Source organism: Silurus meridionalis, chromosome 3, assembly GCF_014805685.1.
Source record: "Silurus meridionalis isolate SWU-2019-XX chromosome 3, ASM1480568v1, whole genome shotgun sequence".
Lineage (NCBI taxonomy): Eukaryota > Metazoa > Chordata > Actinopteri > Siluriformes > Siluridae > Silurus > Silurus meridionalis.
In genome coordinates this window covers 19,130,026-19,151,885 of record NC_060886.1, presented here as the reverse complement: position 1 = coordinate 19,151,885, position 21,860 = coordinate 19,130,026, and the positions used below count along the sequence as shown (strand labels likewise).

The 21,860-nt window shown below is 35.9% G+C and overlaps 3 protein-coding genes across 7 annotated transcripts; 2 read left to right on the top strand and 1 right to left on the bottom strand.

Annotated features, from left to right (window-relative positions):
• Positions 1-132: 132 nt before the first annotated feature.
• On the top strand, positions 133-7,450 carry casp10 (caspase 10, apoptosis-related cysteine peptidase). Of its 2 annotated transcripts, none has more exons than XM_046844992.1 (12): positions 133-336; positions 1,882-2,165; positions 2,388-2,493; positions 2,619-2,742; positions 4,099-4,172; positions 4,351-4,384; positions 4,483-4,526; positions 4,619-4,646; positions 4,831-4,940; positions 5,033-5,138; positions 5,404-5,914; positions 6,255-7,450. In XM_046844992.1, exons 1-12 carry the CDS (start codon positions 325-327, stop codon positions 6,409-6,411), a joined length of 1,590 nt encoding a protein of 529 aa, XP_046700948.1. In that variant the 5' UTR covers positions 133-324; the 3' UTR covers positions 6,412-7,450. The 2 variants fall into 2 exon arrangements, with proteins under 2 accessions (XP_046700948.1, XP_046700947.1); XM_046844991.1 differs by having other exon boundaries at positions 5,030-5,138.
• A 250-nt stretch (positions 7,451-7,700) lies between these two features.
• On the bottom strand, positions 7,701-10,614 carry LOC124382769 (serine/threonine-protein kinase TAO1-A-like). Of its 3 annotated transcripts, none has more exons than XM_046844997.1 (9): positions 10,508-10,614; positions 10,214-10,305; positions 9,875-9,936; positions 8,973-9,070; positions 8,815-8,867; positions 8,648-8,726; positions 8,387-8,490; positions 8,086-8,175; positions 7,701-7,923 (listed from the first exon to the last, which is right to left on the bottom strand). In XM_046844997.1, exons 2-9 carry the CDS (start codon positions 10,241-10,243, stop codon positions 7,864-7,866), a joined length of 576 nt encoding a protein of 191 aa, XP_046700953.1. In that variant the 5' UTR covers positions 10,244-10,305; positions 10,508-10,614; the 3' UTR covers positions 7,701-7,863. The 3 variants fall into 3 exon arrangements, with proteins under 3 accessions (XP_046700953.1, XP_046700952.1, XP_046700954.1); XM_046844996.1 differs by having other exon boundaries at positions 10,209-10,305; positions 10,508-10,612; XM_046844998.1 differs by lacking the exon at positions 9,875-9,936 and having other exon boundaries at positions 10,209-10,305; positions 10,508-10,613.
• Positions 10,615-10,653: 39 nt separating this feature from the next.
• prkra (protein kinase, interferon-inducible double stranded RNA dependent activator) lies at positions 10,654-20,409 on the top strand. Of its 2 annotated transcripts, none has more exons than XM_046844993.1 (8): positions 10,654-10,746; positions 11,670-11,842; positions 13,035-13,116; positions 16,090-16,165; positions 16,350-16,467; positions 17,488-17,582; positions 17,700-17,862; positions 18,825-20,409. In XM_046844993.1, the coding sequence occupies exons 1-8, from the start codon at positions 10,697-10,699 to the stop codon at positions 18,977-18,979; spliced, it is 912 nt and encodes a 303-aa protein (XP_046700949.1). In that variant the 5' UTR covers positions 10,654-10,696; the 3' UTR covers positions 18,980-20,409. The 2 variants fall into 2 exon arrangements, with proteins under 2 accessions (XP_046700949.1, XP_046700950.1); XM_046844994.1 differs by having other exon boundaries at positions 10,664-10,809.
• The last annotated feature ends 1,451 nt before the right edge of the window (positions 20,410-21,860 follow it).

Genomic DNA, 21,860 nt, shown 5'->3' with positions numbered 1-21,860 from the left:
TATGTTCATTATGTATGTAATAATTAAAAAAACAATTAAATCATATAATATGTATACTACTAACACGTCAGCATGTGCAGTTATGCAAGTACTCAACAAGCCCCCCCCCTCAAGCCTGCCTACATCATTTCCTTTACCGGAAAGAGAAACCAAAAGTATTGGAAGTCTGATGACTAAGATCAGACTTAGATTATTATTTTCTGTTTGAATCGGACAAAAAGGTTTTGGTATTTAAACACCTTTCGTGACAGCTGTTTAAACCATGAAGGGACCCTAAGACGTGTGTTCTTGATTATCGATAGCCGAGAAGAGAAAACATCCACAATGGAAGACCGGGTAAGTGTGGGAAGTCCTGAGCTAAGTTTTTATAACATCCAGCAATCCATGACGACAGAACAGTGAACTTCTGGTGATCAAGACACAATAAACAAGTGGTTTATATATTTCGGGTGATTTATTTGATATGAGATTTTGTTACTTCGACGCGTGCGACTCTTAATAAGCGGAATTTTTCAGTCCTTTATATGTTGCCTAATTTCCTCGCGCAATATAAAAGTTTTGTTTATAGTTTTATTTCGACTTTGTGGTTAAAAAAAGTCCCGTGGTTATGCATTGTAAGGTCTTTAGACGGTGGCAGGCCTTCACCAAGTTTAACGAGTAAAATTATGTCAAATAATGTCGTGTCAAAACCCCCCCCACCCCTCCTCTCGGGTGTGTACTGTGGATTATGATCAACTCTAATAGTAATCTTACATACAGCAGCTGTATAAAGTTTAGCTTTCATGCTCATTTTGTTTATATGCAACCAACTAGGTCATTAAACTGTATATTGATTTACTTTGACCAATCAAATATATGAGTGTACAAATGTTAACCATTCTTGGCATCCAGACAATTAGTTTCACCAAAACATTCAGCTGTAATACTTACTGTAATAATCTTGTAAAACTTGCTAAAAAGTGTTCTTCATTAGTTGGATATTTCTTTCAGACCTTGCGATCAAGTTTACACCAGAGCAGTTTAGTAGGATTTAGGAGTGATGACTAGGTAGGCCGTTCTATGATACATCACACTCCAGCCGATTGTTTATGAATAACACTTGGAGAGAGCTTGGGTGTGTGCTTTCGGTTATTGTCCCTTCCCTGCTCCAAAACAACCCCAAACTATTACTTCTACCTCCATGACTAGCCATGTGTGTGAGTCAGTCTGCTAACATCTTCTTTCCGGTGCTCTGTCTTACGTAAACTTTTCTGTTAGAGGAACCTGTTTTAGACTCCTCTGTCCACAGAACCTTTTTACAGTATTTTACTGCCCAATTATTGTATGTTTTTATCTTGTACTTAGTTTTTTTTTACATATAAACAAAAGGAACATGCACCGGTCTCAAATCAGGGCTAGGTGTTTCCAAATGTTTCACAGGCAATGTTCATGCATTCATACAACAGTGAATTCAGACATATAAAGCTAGTTTTTGAATTGAAACATTTTCAGTGTGTTATTTACTTCCAGCATACTGATTCATTGCACCAAATTGTACTGAATGGAACATGAATAGAAAATGCTGACTCGAAGGTCTTCTCTATTACCATATTTAAATTTTATATGAAAAAGAGTAGGCCTAATCTTGGCCTAATTAACATTCAAAAAATGTTTTATGGCAGCAAACTAAATATTCCTGATTCCTTACTATGTATAAATTCACTTTATTATAAAACATGATATAACTCTTTGCCCCAATCACTTTCACTTCCCAAATTATAAGTGTTTACAATGAAAAAAATATATTATTATTACAATTATTACAATATAACAATTTATAAGGAAACTTATAAGAAAACTGTACACTTGTCTTGTCAATCACTGTATTGTTTTTATGGATAGGTTCCAGAGATCGAATTCAGCGAGATTCTGATACACGTTCAGGAATCTTTGAGCCCGGCTGAGGTGCAGGAGCTTGTGTTCCTATGCTCTGAAATTCTCAGGAAAGATCTCAGCCGTGTGGTCAAAGCAACAGAACTGTTTACTCCGTTGCAGAAATGTAACCTGCTATCCAACAGTGATCCATCTCTGCTTGTTGAGCTGCTTAAGATCATTAAACGTGATAAACTTATCCGGGACCTGCAATTAAACCCAAAACTCAAAAACAGACATGTCTCGCCATACAGGTCAGTGCTCCACTTGGGTGGTACATCCTCGTCAATTAACACATATGCAGCTCTGTAATTCTGGTTAATTAATAGAAGCAGCTCAAATGAGATTTTTGAAATATTTATTTTCTAAATATAAATCGAATCTAACACATCCTTAGCTGGGGTGTGTATATTTTTAGGTTCCCTTTTTTGAAAACAATGGTCATTTCTAAAAAGCTCTTTTTTTTTTACATTTAGGAGGATGCTATTTAAACTGGCAGAGAACATCACAGATGAGGAACTAAAGAACATCAAATTTTTGCTGCGTGACAAATTAGGTCAAAATAAACTAGAGCAGATTGTGGTGAGAGTACAGTAATGACCTCAATACAGTTAAATAAATGAGTGAATATTAAAGGGAATATAATTAAAGGTATCGTATTCTTGTATTATATTAACAATTGTAATAATGATGATGACATTTTCCAGACAATGCTGCAGTTGTTTCTGGAATTGGAGAAGAAAGACTGCCTTAGTGCTAATAACCTTGGCATTTTAGAAAGGACCGTTGGTATGATATGCCCTAGTTTAAAGAAAATAATACGAGAAAATGGTGAGTAACATAATTGCAACATATTAGAAACATTTTACATTGCAGAACCGAAAGTATTTCAATATTTAACCATGCTAAAAGAGTCTTTCTTAGATTGTAGTCAAATTCTCATGAAGAGTGCATAGAGTAGAAGTAAATTGCACAGTGATGATATAAGATAGCAAAGTTTAACAGTGACTTGTATTCAAAATCCTGTTGTAACAATGTGCTTGTTGAAGACAGATTAAAATAATATTAAAGATTATTAAAAGTTATTCGTAACATCTCATAATTAAGAAATCAAACCAGGGCTAGAAGCAAGACGGCATACTGTTACAAAACTGTCCACACATTTTACATGTGCACCTCCTCCCTAAAAAGTTTGCTTTGTTATGTTGTGATATCTGTGTGCTTAAGATCTTTTGACTTCTGATCAGAAGAAGTGAGTTCAAAACCCCATCATTGCCAAGGTGCCACTGCTGGGCCCTTGAGCAAGGCCCTTAACCCTCAACTGCTCAGTTATATAAATTAGATAATCTGGATAAAAGCCATAAAGTGTAATGTTGTTAATGTAAGAAGCTGAGGTCAAAGCACAGGGGCAGCCATGTTACAGCACTGAGTTAACCCTTCAACTCTTGTATGATTCTAAGAAGCCTTAATAACATTAACATGTATCCATGGCATGTATCCAGAGCAGATTACCTTAGGCCATGCTTAGGGGCCCAAGAGTCGCAGCTTGGCAATACCGGGGCTTAAACCCCTGACCTTCTGATAAGTAACCCAGAGCCTTAAGAACTGAGCTGAATAAAAAAACAATGAAGATGAAAATAAAAAAATATAATCAAAGGGCTGTAAATGATGAACTCCTGAATATTGTACTTTAGCTGTTATCCAAATAAATAGGCTAATGGCACCTGTATGACCACCAAATACATGTTTGTGCCAAATAAGACAGCATTGTTGGAACATTCGTAAAAATGAAATGACAAAACATTAATGTAACAGTGCTAATGTCATGCAACTTTATAAAAAGCAACTGCACTTACAGGATTTACTGCATAGCCTACATTCCATATCTTTTTGTCATGTGTGTTATATTGCTGGGTTCAAAGAACCTGTTGCTTTGTATATATTTATTTAAGCCTTTCCAAGCAATGATTAATGTACAAAAAGAAAATACAATGAGTGTAAAATGAAAAATAATTTATAGACAAAAAAAAACGTACAGATTAAATATAAACCCAGTTCATTGTGATTTATAAATTATTTCAGCAAGATAAAATTATTTTTTTCACATTGCTTTTGTTTTCATTATTAGTTTTAAGGAATCTAGCTTAAGAAGTCCAACCCCTGTTTTCCTGGCTGTTCATTTTATAGGTGCTGGTGTTCCTGAAGAACAGAAATGCAGGGACAAGTTCCAGGACCTCTCAGTAACCACCATACCAGTTCCGGTATTATATAAGCAATTAGACATCATTATTCTCATGTCACATTTTATACATTGTTATATTTCACAGGCCAAGTTAACTGTTAAAAACCATTATGCTGTTGTTTATGTGAGCCATCTCTTTATGTCATTTTCCCTTTGTGTGCTTTTAATTGTATCTTGTTTTATTTCAATGCCATTAGCCCGAGGAATCTGCATGTGCTTCATCCAGCCAAGGTAGAATTTTAGTCTTGATTCTATAATTATTATACTATGTTGCTCAGCTTCATTTGATATTAATGAGATTCTCATTTTGTATTTGCTTTACCATGAAGAGCTGCTGCCCCCCTCATATTTTAGTCAAGCTAAGCCTGTTGAGGTTAGTTAACACACCATTTGTCTATTTCATCTGTCTTCTTTACACATTTATTTTTGCATATTAACAATCGTGCTGTTTTGTCTGTTTCATAGATGCATACCTCGGTGACCTCTTTCCCAAGTAAGATGTGAAAACCTAAAATGCTTTGTGGAAAATCTGTAATTTGCTGTTCCTTATATTTTACAATGATATGCTGGTAGTAAGATTTCCTACACATTGTATGCAGATTTGTTTGTGTTTTTTCTGTGTAGTATTTGCTATCCAAGCTTAGCTATCTCTGTGTGCTCTGTAATATGGCCTCCAGGTAATACCAAAGAGGGACAGGTTGCTTGCTTGAGTCCTTCTAAAACTCAAAAACTTGCCCAAGGTGACAAGAATCAGAGCTTTCCTGAGCCTAAACCAACTAATACACCGGTAACCACCTCTTATTTAGTAATCCTGAAGTTTTGGAGTATGTGTCAGCTGACTGCTGGAATAATCACTTCATATACTTTGTGCTATAGAAGCTGGAGCAATATGACATGAGTGGAGATTGGAGAGGAGTTGCCCTGATCATCAACAATTATAAATTCATAAATTTGAAAGAAAGACACGGATCAGAAGTAGATAAGAGTAAGTTTCTAAGTACAATGTATATATTCTCAAACATGTATTAACACAAAATGTTTGATTTGGAGTTGGTCCACTAAGTATGTTGGATGTATATTAACCTTTCTGATAGTTTAATGATTTAGTTATAGTTTTAATGAATTATTGTTTACAATAGTCTAGTATTATATAACTTTATATTCTGTACAATCGACACATACACTATAATTGAATTATCTTAACATGATTATATTTGTAAGTTTATATGTATGTATGTTTGTGTGTGCAGAGAGTTTAGTTGATGTGTTCCAGTGGCTGGGGTTTGAAACTGTGGTAAAGGAAAACTGCAGTAGAGAAGAGATGCTGACTGCTTTGGAAGACCTGTGCAAGCGAGATCATACGAAGGCAGACTGTGTGGTGTGCTGTTTGATGAGTCATGGCTATGATGGTGGTCTCTATGGAGTGGAAAAAGGGAAAGTCCCAATAAAGGATATGTTGGACAAGCTGGATGGCAGAAATTGTATCTCCCTCATACAAAAGCCAAAACTCTTCTTCATCCAAGCCTGTCGGGGGAATCAGGAGCTGCAGCCGGCCTGCTATGAATCTGATGATTCTAACAACTCAGAAATTAATTGTAGCCTCGATTCTGATGCTGAAGTGCCCAAAGAGTCCATATCTGAAAGGTCTGATTACCTAGTGGCCATGGCGACAGTGCCAGGCTATGTCTCATTCAGAGAGACAAGTAGAGGTTCCTGGTTCATACAGTCACTATGTAAGCACCTGCAAAAACTTGTCCCAAGGTGAGCATGCACAGACTGTTGTTCTATGTAGCTGATCACTTGTGTGTTATATTTTCACTAACCAACGGCTTCGGAGTCAAACCAATACAGTGTTTAATGAACTTTAAATACCCCGGGTGGATTTCACAAGAATGTCTAGATAGTTTTACATTCAGGCTAAAGGTGGTTTTAGTTTCGAAATGATATTATGACTAGCTCGTGATGCTTGTAAAAATTCACCTATGATGTCATTTTATTACATGTAAACTACTATGTCACTTATCTACAGACATTTTACAGAAGTTTAAAAACATTGATAAAAAATATAATATATATATTTCTGTTTTATTTTTGTATGTAGTGGCATTGATCTGCTGTCTATCCTAACTGAGGTGAACAGAGAAGTGAGCATGAAGGCTGATCCAACTGGAAGAAGGAAACAGATGCCACAGCCAGAATTCACACTTACTAAGAGAGTGGTGTTCCCTGTACCGAAAAATCCTATGCCCTCTAAATAATCATTTAGCTCAAATAACAACTGGATTTCTATTCGTCTTTGTCTATGACTAAGCCCCTGTGCACAAAGCAAACTCAATGCAGATGGTGGCCTGCCTGAGTGGCCTACTACTAAGCTCTGACCTCAACCCTGCCATCTTTGGAATAAATTGGAATGCCTGCTGCACCTGAGAACTCCTCGACCTACATCAGTACCTGACTTTACTAATGCTCTTGTGGCTAAATGAGCACCGATCTCCACATCCACACTCCAAAATCCAGTGCATCTTCCCAGAAGAGTGGTGCATGTTATAACAGCAAATGGGGACTATATGTGAAATATGATATGAAAAAAAACAAACAAATGCACAGTGTCTTACAGCAGATTAGTATCACTAAATGGTACCATACTTGAACCGTCTTCAATTAAATGTAATTACATTATTTGCATATGGGTTTGCAATCAGAAATGTGGTTTAACACCAAATATGCTTTCTATTTTTATAGACCATGCAAAGTGTTTTTAAATATATATTTTTTTACATTGGGCACATACAACATATTTCTACTGAATACACTTGGTGTATAGCAACATGTTACTGAAATACTTTTTGTGTTTTAACCTGTGTGCCTTATTGTGCTGTTAAATGTCATCCACTGGGTTTCTCCTGCCGGATTACGATTCTTTATTGATAACGTATCAACCGTGACTATATGGTACTAACTAAAGATGCATGGAATAAAGCAATATGTAGCACTTGTGGGATATTTTATCATAGAAATAGTAAAGTATTTTCCATTCATTTTACTTCCTTTTTCATTATATATCTTTTGTTGTCAAAATAATGTAAAAAAAAAAAAAAAAGTTTAAAGGCTGATCTCAGCTTACTGTAGATTAAGTTTTATTTTTTGCATGTTCTCTGTATTCGAGTTCAAATAACGAGCTACCTGGTATCTACAAATGAATGAATGAATAAATTATTAAACATTGTGCCATTTCATTACAGGGAAAATAAGACATGGTAGCCTAATTTAAAAATAAATAAAATAAATAAAAATCCATTGTAGAGTGTTGTTTTTGCACGTGTACACAGCACGACACCATTATTATAAATATCAAACGATCAAAAAATGTCATTAAAACAGCAGCAGTGTGTTTTAGTTCTTAACCTCGTCTCAAATAGAGGCTTTGTCACATGTATTTAAACTTAATTTGGCATTGAGTGCTGAGTTCTGTGTGTATTCATTTTTTGAGTACCCAAGCTTTCATTTACTTACAGACCTGTGTAGGATTTTTAAAGGGGAAAAAAAATGTAATTCTGTAACTTTTTATTGCCTCATGGGACCACACTGGTATTTGCATGTTGCATTGATATTTAAAGTTAAATGCTGAAGTGTAACATACAGTGCAGTAAAGTGAAACCATGTATAATTTTAAGGGGGCACTTAATATTGGTCTGTTAGCCCGCTCCTGGTCACTGATCATCTTGGGGCGCTGTTAAAGACCCTTTTCCGAGCTCTGAGAAACGGCAAGTCTGTTAGAAAACACCAAAGGTCACTGCCTATTAAATATTACAGTAAAAAAAAAAATATTAATTAAAGTCATAAATAGCTTCAGTCAACATTTGAAAACAATGCATGGGCTTTTCCCTCTTTCTTTAACAAGGTCCATTGCTTAAAAACATTGCATAACTAACCATTCTGTTAAGTTCCTCCTGAATCTGATGCAGAGTTGCCCTAAGTAAGCTAATGGTCACATCTTTCTCCTGTAGCTGCCTCTTCATACCCTGCATAAAAATCACACATTTTCCATTGTTATTGAATTATTCATGACAATTTACTATGTGGCAAATTGCAAGTAAAACCTTTGTAGTTTCTTAATTATATGTTTATTTAGAGGTAGACACCAATATTTGAAGTATTCAAAACAACATTACAGCCATTTACACTGATTCTTATTCAGAATTGTCATGTGTTACATTTGAATACTCTGTTTACCTCAACCTCAGCTTCAAAATTGGCTTGAAGTTCAGCAGTCTCTGACTGGAAAGCCTTTCTCTGCATCTTACTATTTTCTTCACTCTGATTCAGCTGCTCCTTCACTAAAAATAATCACAAAGACAAGATACCCCACTCTTCACAGAAACATGGCATTCTTTTACTATTTTACTATTGCATTATAGTGCTCAGTAACAGATTGTTAGACCACTAACCACCAACTTAATAGATAGTGCCCTAGAGCAAGGAGCCTGGACTCACACCACAACAGTTGCTTCTTAAGGCATCTTTCCTGTTCTTCTTTAGTCTTTGAACAGCTGTTGCCATCAAACACACTGTCCTTGAACACACAAAGCATGCATATCTAAAACCCCACAATTATTATAAAGTGACAAGCACAGAATCCCTAAGAGCTACAGTATTCTTACCTGGTCAAGTCTGAAGGAGCATCTGAGGAACTCATAGTCTCTTTTAAGCAGAGCTATCATAAAAAAAAAGTGTGGAAAAAATATATACATTCTCTAGTCCAATCTTATATAAAGCTGACATCATCATGTAGCTACATTTTAGTTCTCTGTAATCATACCATATCTCTCCTCAGCACTTTTCCGTTCATCCTCTAAAGTCCTGGTGTGAGCTTCCACTAGTTTATTCATTTCAGTCCTGTGGTCCAGCATTAGCTGCCTGAGAATAAGAGCTAAATTAACAGCAAAACATTCTTTCTGTAATGGTGGATTAACATTCAAGGATCAGACTTAAAAAAAAAAAATAAAAAAAAAAAATTATATGATAATATTTATATATATATATATATATATATATATATATATATATATATATATATATATATATATATATTTTTTTTAGGGCTGTCAATCGATTAAGGTCGCACGTTTAACTGCACATTTTTATGGGTTCTAAATAAGGTAAGCTCCAATTTTCGGACCAATATTGATGCGTTATGCAAATGTATGTTTATTATTAGTGAAACCAAACTCAACATAGAGCATAGACAGAAAAGATTCTTTTAAATGTTTCAAATTAATTATGGTATTTTTAAATAATAAGTAAATCATCAGGACACCAAAAGGAACGTTTCCACACGGATGGTTTTAATTGCCGGATGTGTGTCATGGCGGATTTTGGTGCTTGAATTTAGACTTGGCGCATCAGTAAAACAAATGTTTAATGATTATAAATAATTTTCCTGGAGTTTATTATTTGTTTTTTATCCAAGTAAGGAAAGGTTGTCGCGAATAAATGTGTGTTAAAGGTTTTGATTTCGCCTCTTCTATATTTATTTTTTAAATAAAAAATGGTCAAACATTAATCGCATGTTAATAAAATTTGTGCTGTTAAAAATTTATTTTGTTATTAACAAATTAATTTTGACAGCTCTAATATATATATATATATATATATATATATATATATATATATATATATATATATATATATTAATGTGATAAAATAGTCTTAGAATCCTACTTCATCTCCAACTGATGATGATGTCTATATTTTTCAGCCTTGTCTTCTGATTCATCCAACAACTAGAGAATGAGATCGGCATTAGTTTATTTTTTGTTTGTTAATTTGTACAATTTTTTAAAACTGATTTTTGAAAACACTTTTATTGATTTAATTATCTGCCCAGCAGTGTAATAATATATGTGAGGTGTGGGTACGTGTGTTTTTAATTAGCGTATGTATTTATTCATCATTTGTGGCCAGAAACTCTGCTGAATAGTGAAAATTGGGAGGGAGGGAGGGAGGGAGAGAGAGAGAGAGAGAGAGAGAGAGAGAGAGAGAGAGAGTATCTGACCGCACGGTAACTCTGCTGGTGTGATCTGCGTTCATCCTGGAGCAGTGCAGTCAACATGGCCACTTGTTCCTTCATATCCTGAAACACTTCCTGCCTCCTACACACACACACACACACACACACACACTTAGCCATATAATGTAGATATGTTCCTTTATGTTGCGATTAGAAGCCGTATTTTATACAGCTTATCAAATAAATATTCACTACCACAATTACAACAGATAATTATATATGAATATAATATGCGTGCGGACTTTCACAAAGACTAGTTTGTAGTTGTATAAATATAATCATACAATCACTGTAACACATCGCGGTGCTGTGAGTCAATTCATCTCCCTGACCAGAATTCCCAAACATAAATATTACAAAACATTGAACGCGGAACGTGTGCGACAGTGTAATAGGTTAAAATAGCTGTCGATCAAAATAATCAGTCTCTGATTGGTTACAGCTTTGAACACGCCCACAACAACCTGCATCTGATGTGTTTTGGACGCTGCAGCTCTTCAGATACAACTTTCTCCTCACTCTGTTAAGTAATATGTCAAAATAGTTCGTCGCTTGTGATTACTGTCTCAATAATGTCTGAAATCGAGTAAGTTTTAACTTTTATTAGAAGTATCTAATGGTGCATTTTAAGGCGACATATCGAATATAGGTTTATAGATTAGCTGTATTTGCTAGCAAGCTAAATGTTAAGGCTAGAAGCTTATCTTGCTAGTCAACCGAGGCTAATTTACTGATTTAACAATGCAGTATAATTTAGCTTAGATTAAGACAAATGAATGTGTCCTATATGAAGATATAATTTATTTAGCAGGCTCAGCAATGACAGTTACATTAAAGCTATTCGGCTTCCTTTAATGCCATGACAGGAATAATCATCGTTTCTGCGGGGTCTTAAAAAGTCTAATGTAAAAATCTAAATTTAGTCCTTAAAAAAAACTCTTAAAATCTATGTAACGCTACTTCTAATGCTCATTGAAATGCTTTCATAGCAACTTAGAATGGGTTTGTTTGTTAGTTTCCATGGTGTTGTTCTTTCTTTCGTTAGTCCACATATTATTTGCTGTATTATAACTACAAATGAGACCCACATGCAACAGCCAGCAGTTTTCCAATACTTGTGCAAATCTCTTTTGGATTGTATCACAGATGTAAAGCGATACTTGGCTTGAAAAACCGCCAATTCATTTAGGGCATAACAATGTATGCTTCAGATACCCTGAATAATGAAATGAAAGTAAGATTCATTAAAATCTATAGCAGTTAATGCAGGATATTTTAGGATTCGAGGTTTTAGATTAGTTAGTATCAAAATGCCTGGAAGTGTGAAATGGATTGATAAGGATTGTATTAGGGACACAATGTGTGTACTGACTAACCCTAAAGCCTGGATGTAGTTCTGTGTTTTCAGTTTGCGAGATCATTCTTTTTATTTATTTTTATTTTCAGTTTGGGTCTGGCAAACCAACATGTCGCACCTGACAAAACACCAATTCAGCTGCTTCATGAATATGGCATCAAAATTGGCAGTGTGCCTTCTTATGTGATGGAGAGAACTGCTGGAGAAGCCCATCAACCGCTCTTCATCTTTAATGTTACTATTGGGGACATCACCTGCTCAGGTCAGACACACGAACCCTCACACACCATAAGTGCACAGACATACACTAACCCTCACACACCATAACAGCACAGACTCACACTAACCCTCACACTCCATAACAGCACAGACTCACACTAACCCTCCCACACCATAACTACACAGACTCACACTAACCCTCACACACCATAACTACACAGACTCACACTAACCCTCACACTCCATAACAGCACAGACTCACACTAACCTCACACACCATAACAGCACAGACTCACACTAACCCTCACACACCATAACTACACAGACTCACACTAACCCTCCCACACCATAACTACACAGACTCACACTAACCCTCCCACACCATAACTACACAGACTCACACTAACCCTCACACTCCATAACAGCACAGACTCACACTAACCCTCACACACCATAACAGCACAGACTCACACTAACCCTCCCACACCATAACTACACAGACTCACACTAACCCTCACACACCATAACTACACAGACTCACACTAACCTCCCACACCATAACTACACAGACTCACACTAACCCTCCCACACCATAACTACACAGACTACTAACCCTCTCACACCATAACAGTGCAGACTCGCACTAACCCTCACACACCATAAGTGCACAGACTCACACTAACCCTCACACACCATAACAGCACAGACTCACACTAACCCTCACACACCATAACAGCACAGACTCACACTAACCCTCACACACCATAACAGCACAGACTCACACTAACACTCACACACCATAACAGCAGACTCACACTAACCCTCACACACCATAAGTGCACAGACTCACACTAACCCTCACACACCATAACAGCACAGACTCACACTAACCCTCACACACCATAACTACACAGACTCACACTAACCCTCACACACCATAAGTGCACAGACTCACGCTAACCTTCACAGACCTTGATCTTATTCATAGAAGCTTTTCCCAGATGAAGCACTTGAGTGAAAAATGTAACCTTAATGCTATCTACTACAGACAAACAGACTATGCAGCTGCCTTGTATAGGGTAACATTATACATTTTGTTAGATAGTTGTTGTTTTTTTTGGAATCAATAAAAAATTACCATTGAAATTGTAAACCATAAAGGACCAAAAATCTACTACATGGTATGTATGTATGTATGTATGTATGTTCACTCAATCAAATTAATTTCTTTATAGGCCAGGGTCCCTCTAAAAAAGCTGCCAAACAGGAGGCTGCGTTTGCGGCTTTGAAAGTCCTTGATTTAGACATTGAAAATTGGTGAGTACACAACAGAACTTACTTTGAGTTTGACATTTGTGAAGGCTTGATATTTGAAGGATTCTGCCATACACTGTTTGGTCCAATACTGAAATGCAAGACTGAAGAAGAGAACTGCAGTACAGCTGTAACATGTATTTGATGGATCTGAAATGAAATAAGTGATTGCAGTCTGTAAACAGTTTACAAACATCTACAGATGGCACTTATGGACTATTCAAAATCATTCGTATACCTTATTGTTCTGTGCTGTGAAAATATATCAGATAAATATATTTTTTTCTTTTTTTTTTTAAATTATTTTTTGCTTAAATCTGTTCACCAACCTCAGTTCTAATTAAAAACAGAAAACCTAAATATAAAACAATTTAATAAATGACCACAGATTTAGGGAAGAAAACACAAAATGACTTGATTGTAAAATAAAAAGTGATTGTGGACTGGATTTTTTTTTTTACCTCCTATCACAATCTTGTATTTGTCAAAGATTAGTTACAAATTTGACTTTTGATATATTTCTCCCACACTTAGTGTGTGGTTGTTTTTCCTTATTAACTGTAAAAAAAAATGACGTTTTTTAATTGCACCCCCTGACATGATCTAATAGTGCATTTTTGAAAGTTAGTTGTGCCACCTTTTGGGAAAAGGTTCAATTAGTCATTTTTACTGATGGCTACAAGTTGGTGCCATGATACCATGAAATAGCACTGTGCATAGAACGCGTACTTTCTGGCTTTTCTATTGAGTTTTCGATGGAGTTTTATAGATTATAGTTTATTATAGATTAGTGTGTGTGTTTGTGTATTAGCTTTGAGAATGTTTGTGGAGAAGTATAGAGAATGTCCAAAGGAGTTGCATTGTGTGTTTGTGGATTTAGAGAAAGCGTACGACAGGGTGCCAAGAGAGGAGTTGTGGTATTGTTTGAGGAAGTCAAGTGTGTCAGAGAAGTATGTGAGGGTGATGCAGGACATATATGAGGACAGTGTGCAGTAGGAACGACATACTGGTTCAAGGTGGAGGTTGGACTGCATCAAGGATCGGCTCTGAGCCCTTTCCTGTTTGCAGTGGTGATGGACAGGTTGACGGACGAGGTCAGACAGGAGCCTCTGTGGATTATGATGTTTGCGGATGATCTTGTGATTTGTGGTGAGAGTAGGGAGCAGGTTAAGCAGAGCCTGGAGAGGTGAAGGTACGTGCTGGAGAGAAGGGGAATGAAAGTCAGTAGTAATAAGACAGAGTACATGTGTGTGAATGAGAGGGAGGGCAGTGGAGTGGTGCGGTTGCAGGGAGAAGTGGTGGAAAAGTTTAGGTACCTGCGGTGAGCAGTGCAAAGTAATAGAGAGTGTGTTAGAGAAGTGAAGAAAAGAGTGCAGGCAGGGTGGAGTGGGTGGAGAAGGGTGGCAGGAGTGATTTGTGATAGAAGGGTATCTGCAAGAGTGAAAGGTTAAGTTTATAGGACCGTGGTGGAGAGAACACCTCCCTCCCACCCCCTTCACAATAGTGAGAGGGATCCAGTCTTCTGCAGCTGCCCCTCCAATCACAGAGCCACAAACACCAGCAGCTCAGAAGTGAAAAGAGGAAGATGCAAGTGGTGCATGGGACATAAAACAAAAACAGTCAACACTTTTTTTTTTTTTTTTTGTGGTGGGCAAACTTGTAAAGAGCGCAAGTTCCGCTGGAAAGATCGAGCACGCGCACATGCACACGCACACATTCATGCACATTCTATAATACTCTATATAAAATCCATATTTCGTGTTCCCGTGGCGCCATCTGGTAGCCACCAGTAAAAAAAATATATACTTCTTCCCTAAAGAGGGCACTAATAACTTTCAAAAATGCCTCATTAAATAATTTTGTTTTAATTAAAGTTAATGAGGAAAAAAAAAACAGACACAGACAATGTGGGAGAAAAAAAATAAAGCTAATACTGCAAAAAAATTAACAATGAATCAAAGTAATTAAAGTTTAAGTCAGTAATTAAAATTTAATTTTGTCTCCCCCATTCTGTAATGTCTCTTATCAAATATCGCAATTAATTAGTTAAAAAATTTATTAATTTATTTTAAATATTTAATAGTTTTGATCAGAACTGAGGTTGATGAACAGATTTAAGCAAAAAAAAAATATATATATATTTATCATATTTTTTTACAACAGTTTAATTAAGTGGATTTTTCAAAAATACAGATCAATAAGGTATGCTAGTGATTTTGCTCACAGCGAATCGCTGACATTATAAAAAAACATGGTCCCTATATAGTATGTCAAAGTAAAGTGAGAATCATTCATTTGCTGAAACACAGGAAAAGTTAAGGTGAAATAAAAACTGAATGCTGGCCTCCGGTAAAGGAGGCCATATTGCGTTCTGGTGCAATATGGCTGCCGTCGCATCATCCAGGTGGATGCTGCACATTGGTGGTGGTTGAGGAGAATCCCCCCTTTCATATGTAAAGCGCTTTGAGTGCTGCAGAAAAGCGCTATATAAGTATAATGTAATGTAAAGGAAAATGGTGAGAGAAAGAATTTAACCAAAATGACAATATTGCTACATAAATAAAACAATAAATGAAGGGCTTAAATATAGCAGTACCTAACTAATGAACGTACAATAAATTTATAAAATTTTATATTAAAGTAAACCTTAGCTTTCATTTAATATGGCATGGTTATGAACTAAATGGTATGAGTAAATCCCATTGCAAAAGTTGCATAAATAAACAAGAATAAAACAATTACTTACATTGTAATACAAACACAGGTGGTGATGGGTCAAATAACTTTGATTCTGTTTTCAGCTTGCTTCAAATGAAGGAACTTTCAGTATTGTTTTGACTACTAGATCTGGCAACTGTCTCCATGGCATCAGCAACACAGTTTAAAAAAAAGACAGTGGAGTAGAGAGATTTGTAAAAATGTTGTGTAGTACAATGATGCCCTGGTTTCATCAGGTATTTCTCATTTCTCCTAAAGCCTTCAAAATCAGATGATGGAAAATAATGGTTGCTGTGAAGCAAACGACCAGCCTAATCCAATAGGAATACTGCAGGTAAACACTAACTAGCCTTTTTTCAAACGCCTTTATTTGTTTCTCTTTGTGAAATGCCTGTGATCTCTACAGAAGACACGTTACAGTAGTTTTCTCACACAAAACAATATAACTATGATCATGTTTTATTCATACTGTGTGTTTTATCTCGTATTTAGCTTCTGAATAAGTGTCTGTTTTGCAGGAGTTGGCGATGCAGAGGTCATGGCATCTGCCAGAATATATAGTATGTTTAGAAGCAGGTCCAGATCATATGAAAGAGTTTACAGTTATTTGTCGTTTGGAGACACTCTCAGAAAAAGGTTTGTAGATTTGTTTATGGACTCAAGTGTTTATTTTCAGTCCAGTCTCTCTCAGGTTCGATTGTATAGCGCATTAAAAACATTCACATTAAAACTTATATTGAACAAGCTTGTAAAAAGAGATGTCCACATAATATCCACAGTTTAATTATAAATGCTATGGTTTTGGTTTAGATCATGTATAAGATTACCGTATTTTCTGGACTATAAGCCGCTACTTTTTTTCCAACGCTTTGAACCCTGTGGCTTAAACAACAAAGCAGATAATTTATGGATTTTTCCTGGGTTTTTCCCGGTTTCACAAACTTCAAGATAAAAAACTGAGTCCCACAACATTAGACCAATGAAATTGCCGAACGGGTTCAGGTAAACCAATGAAACTCTCCTAAATCAGATGCGCTCCCACTGAATCGGGCCGCACCATATCATAAATATGGATGAGGTTCCTCTGACGTTTGACCTGCCGCTCACTCGGACTGTCAACAGGAAATGCGAATCATTCGTCATGCTGAAAACAACCAGGCATGAAAAAACGCACTTCACCTGTGTTCTGAGCTGCACGGCATCGGGAGAAAAGATTCACCGATGGTAATTTTTAAACGCACGACGATGCCAAAAGAAAAACTCCTGAGAGAAATAGTTGTGAAAGGAAGGAGGAAGACAGTGAACAATGACTTTCTTGGTAGGCTACTGTTTAGATACAAGCCATGTAACAGACACTGTCTTTCGTTAAAGCCTGTGTAAAGTTCATTAGTTTCAATGTAGACACCTGCGGCTTATAGACAGGTGCGGCGTATTTATGTTCAAAATGAAAAATCTTTGTCAAATTCAGTGGGTGTGGCTTATATTTGGGTGCGCTTAATAGTCCGGAAATTACGGTAACCTTTTAAAAAGAAAGGAAAAAAAAGGTTAGTGCTGACAATTTTGTATTCATTAACAACACTTCAGAAAAAACTATGTTGCTAAAATATTCAACATATGCCTCTAAATGTAATGATTTCTCATCATTTATCCAATCAGGTACAGGGAGCTCTAAAAAGAATGCCAGGAGAATAGCAGCAGAAAAGATGTTGGAAAAACTTCAATGTCTCTCAGGGTCTACTGAGATTAAATGGGTAACATTAGTATTCATTTGACCCTCTGTGTTAAAGCTTTTTAAAAATATTTTTAAATAACTCTGTACGTTGCTAAACTATGAAGCTCTGGCCACTTGTATGTTTAATTCTCTGCAGAATCCAAAACCATATGTATATTTGGAGAGTATGAGGAAATCTGAGTTAGAGAAGATTTCGTTCCTGCGGAGGAATCCTCTCAGTATTCCCAACATGGACTATGTACAGATGATCCTGGAGTTATCTCAGGAGCAGGGCTTTGAGGTCACATATTTTGACATAAGTAAGTTTAGTGTTTCCTCATCTAGAAAAAAACATTTTTCTTTGAGACCCAAAAAAGCTGCAGCATGCAAAGAAAAGAATTTCACTGTGCAGTAAAGCAGATGTGATAAATAATAGCTACTTCCTAATTTAAAAAAAGTTAAATTCTGGAATCACAGAATTGTGGAAACAAGTAATTTAGTGCTTCTTATCCTAAGACATGCCTGGGTGTAGTTGATTTTTGCTGTTTACTCTGTTTCTTTAATGTATGTACTGTATATGCTACAAATATATTACCTACTTTGTAGAAATTACTAATGAATTAATTTTACAAACTGGAGCTGAACTTTAATTGCTCTCAACAAATTCTGCACAGTGAATATGCTTTAGGTTGCTAAATCTCACATTATAAATAGGTTTAAAAGACATTGCATGATGTCAGAGTAATGCGTGCTTTTTTTTTTACCACTTTGCCTTTTAAGTCATATAACAAGCTGCATTTTTATTCCTTATTAAACTTCTTCAAGAGAGATATTATGGCTTACCAGAGCACCTTTGCAGACGTTCCAAAATAAATGATCACACAGCTATCAAATGTTAAGCGTCATAAAGTTTCCACAGTGTGAAATGTAGCTATATACAAATACACAATAACTATGCAAGCTTATTATGCTTTAATTAATAGAAATGTGCAATTGTTGGTGAAATACCTGTAGCATAAATGGAATAGATGATAATTAACTTTTTGTTGAATTGCTTTCTGATAACCACACTGTGCTGTTTTATTTCCTATGTATTAAAGTTATCAAAAAATTTGTTCTAATTTAAAAGCTAGATTTACTTGAATAAAGTGAGATATATGCTGTATGTGCACCTAATATTTATTCAAAGGTGAAGATATGGATTTATTTTTTGTGGGTGAACTTGCAATATTTTATGCTAAGTGTGTGTGTGTGTGTGTGTGTGTGTGTGTGTGTGTTGCAGGTGAACTTACAGTAAATGGGCAGTACCAGTGTTTGGTTGAGCTGTCCACCATGCCAGTTACAGTGTGTCATGGTACAGGGCTCTCCTGCAGTAATGCACACAATGATGCAGCTCACAGTGCTCTACAATACATGAAGATAAAGACTAGCACCTAAATAATCACCAGCTATACTGTACAGATAAGCTTTAAATTAATCACCATGAACAAATTGGGTCCGTGTCTGAAAGTGTGCTTTGCCCATTTTTGCTGCAACTACAGTGTCAGTTACTTACTTGAGAGAAATTTCTTTCTTTCTGATGGATGTGTGACATCCATGTAGGGCTGTAGCTATCAATTATTTTAGTAATCGAGTATTTTACCGATTAATCCATCGATTAATAGAGTAATCGGATAAGAAGTCCTTTTTTCTTTATTAAAGAGCAATATTAAATATACAAGAGAAAATAAGACGGGTCTATTCAAATGAACAAGGAAACGCACTGTATGGTGTTTTATTTATGTTTTAGCTTGAAACTATTCCAGACTTTGGAAACTTTGTCTTTTCCTTTGGCCTGGAAGCCCATTATCGCCACATAAAATAAATGTTTGCATAATTCAGACTCGGAAATTACGAGATAGGCCTCGAAATTGTGAGGGGAAAAAAATTACGCAAACTTTAAAAAATATAAATACTTTTCTCGTAATCATCCAACATTTTTGGTGCATCCACTGGTTGTCGGTCTAAAGTTAAAGCTGTTGGTGTATAAACAAGGCCTCCTCTGCTTCATACTCAAGTTACTCAAGGAATAGTAAATTTGCAATGTAGGTCTCAGTCTGACATTTTATTAGTCCATCACTCACACTCTAGAAACAGAACACTAAATTAACCACACTTTACCTGATGAAACATGCTGGGAGGCAAAAATGAGACAATTTGTGATTGAAAAGAAGTATTTTGTACAGTGTGCTGTGTATGAAGTTTTTATATTTTTCTTGGAACCTATAATTGAATATAGAGCATATTATGTTTTTAAATCTTTGTTTTTAAATATTTAATTTGTATTTTGTCATTCTTTTAAAGAAGTGTCATTCTTTTCCACTTCAGTCAGAATTAAACCTAATATTCATGGCTGTTAATCCAAATAAACATGTCTCCTTTATTATTTAAATGTCATTCATTTCCTCAGAATGATATATTTTTTTATCTAACATTTATTGTTACATATTCAATGTGAATCAACTCCATTGAGATTTTTTTACCCGAAGGATGCAAGCAGAAAGAAAATGTGAAAAAAAGCTCTTTAATAATTAATGTGGCAATTTATATTTAATATTTTATTCATAAAAGTCTAATTGAAGTCACTTTCTTTTCTACACTGTTAAAAACGCTGGCATGAGCATGAATTCTTTGTGAATGAAGGTTTGAGTCCTGGATATGAAGTGGGTAGTGTAATATTTAATTTTATAAGCTATGTCTCAAAGGGTTTTATTGAGAACTAAGAGAGCCAGTGGTACTGAGCAGCTGCTGTGTGTTAATTCATTTAAATTATTTACACTGTTAAGATGTTTAGCATCTTTTAAAAGGAAATAAATGGATCACTTGCACACCTGCCTTCCGAGTCCTCATTCTCATCACACCAGCCAGGGTTTCAAAGCACACGATTATCCTACTGGGAATGTTACCGTAGATATGCATTTTAAGATCTGCACTGCATGAATACTAGTAGAATAATGAATAGTATGTATACATGGGAGATAGAAGTATGCATGCTGATATTCAAATTTTGTTACAACAGTGTTAAAGTCAAAAATAAAAGGTGTCAATTGAAAACTGACTGAGGATTGATATTCCTTTAAGCTAAGAAATCTCTGTTAATATGTACGTAATTTCACTTGACTGGTTGTGTTGCTCTAATTGTCAAAACGCCCAGTGTAGAACGTGCTGTCAATATTGGCTTGTTTAATTAGGTCACAGTTTGGCTCATCAGCTTAGCTGACTCAGCACAGTTTATAGCTTAGGATGAATGGCCTGGATGTTTTTGCTTAATGTGCAAATCTAGCAAATGTGCCCTTAGGGTTTTCTTATGCAGTGAGGTGGGCCTACGTATAAAATGCTGTTCTATAGTACTATCTATACCACACCTTTCTGTCTGGTTTAGTGTTTCTGGGTCTCTCTCTCTCTGTGTGTGTGTTTGTGTGTGCTCTTTTCAGGGAAAAAAAAAAAGACAACAAAGATTTCCAGCAGTTTGGTATATTGGAACAAGCACTAGGTAGCAGCGGTGTCCAGTGATTCATGGAAAGAGAAATATGCATTTATACAATTGCACTTCATCAGATGAGACCCGTTGTAAAATGGACTTATTCAGCCAAAAACACACCACTTACAATAGTGTGGAGTCTGCTGAACTGGATGGAATGAAATTCAATGAAATAAATCTGTAAAACAAACAAACTGCTACAGAACCAAAACATCTTTATAAGGCATCAGCAACGTCCATTGGCAGGCTATGTCATGTACACATGCATGTAGAAAACAATGATAAAGGGCGAATGAGATATACAGTCTCCTTTTCTGCTGTTTCTTTACATTAACAACATGTACATTTAACTAGAGGATCCAATTAAAACACTTGCACCTGGAATCTTTTTGTTATTGGAATCAGTGTTTTAGTTATTCAAGGGTGATGAGACTCCTGGCTGAATATCCAGTCCCTCACGCTGGTGACTGAGAGGAAAAAAATACAGTTTTAACTGAGCTGTATGCTACGGTGAATATGTCCCCCAGGCTGCCTGGCAGATTCAGTAAAAATCAGAAGTTGTGCACCGTTTGCATATATATTGCACATAAAAATGTATATTTGTCTTCACTTTGACACAGCAGCCAGGTAAAAGACTGATGATGTTTATGCCTCAGGTATAGAGATGCAGAGTTACAGATTAGGCAGAAATAAACTGTTGATTGCTGCATTGATATACAGTATACAGATGTGTGTTCAGTACTTATCACTCATTATAATTATAGTGCAGTACTGTGTTAGTATCTAGATGCAGTAAGG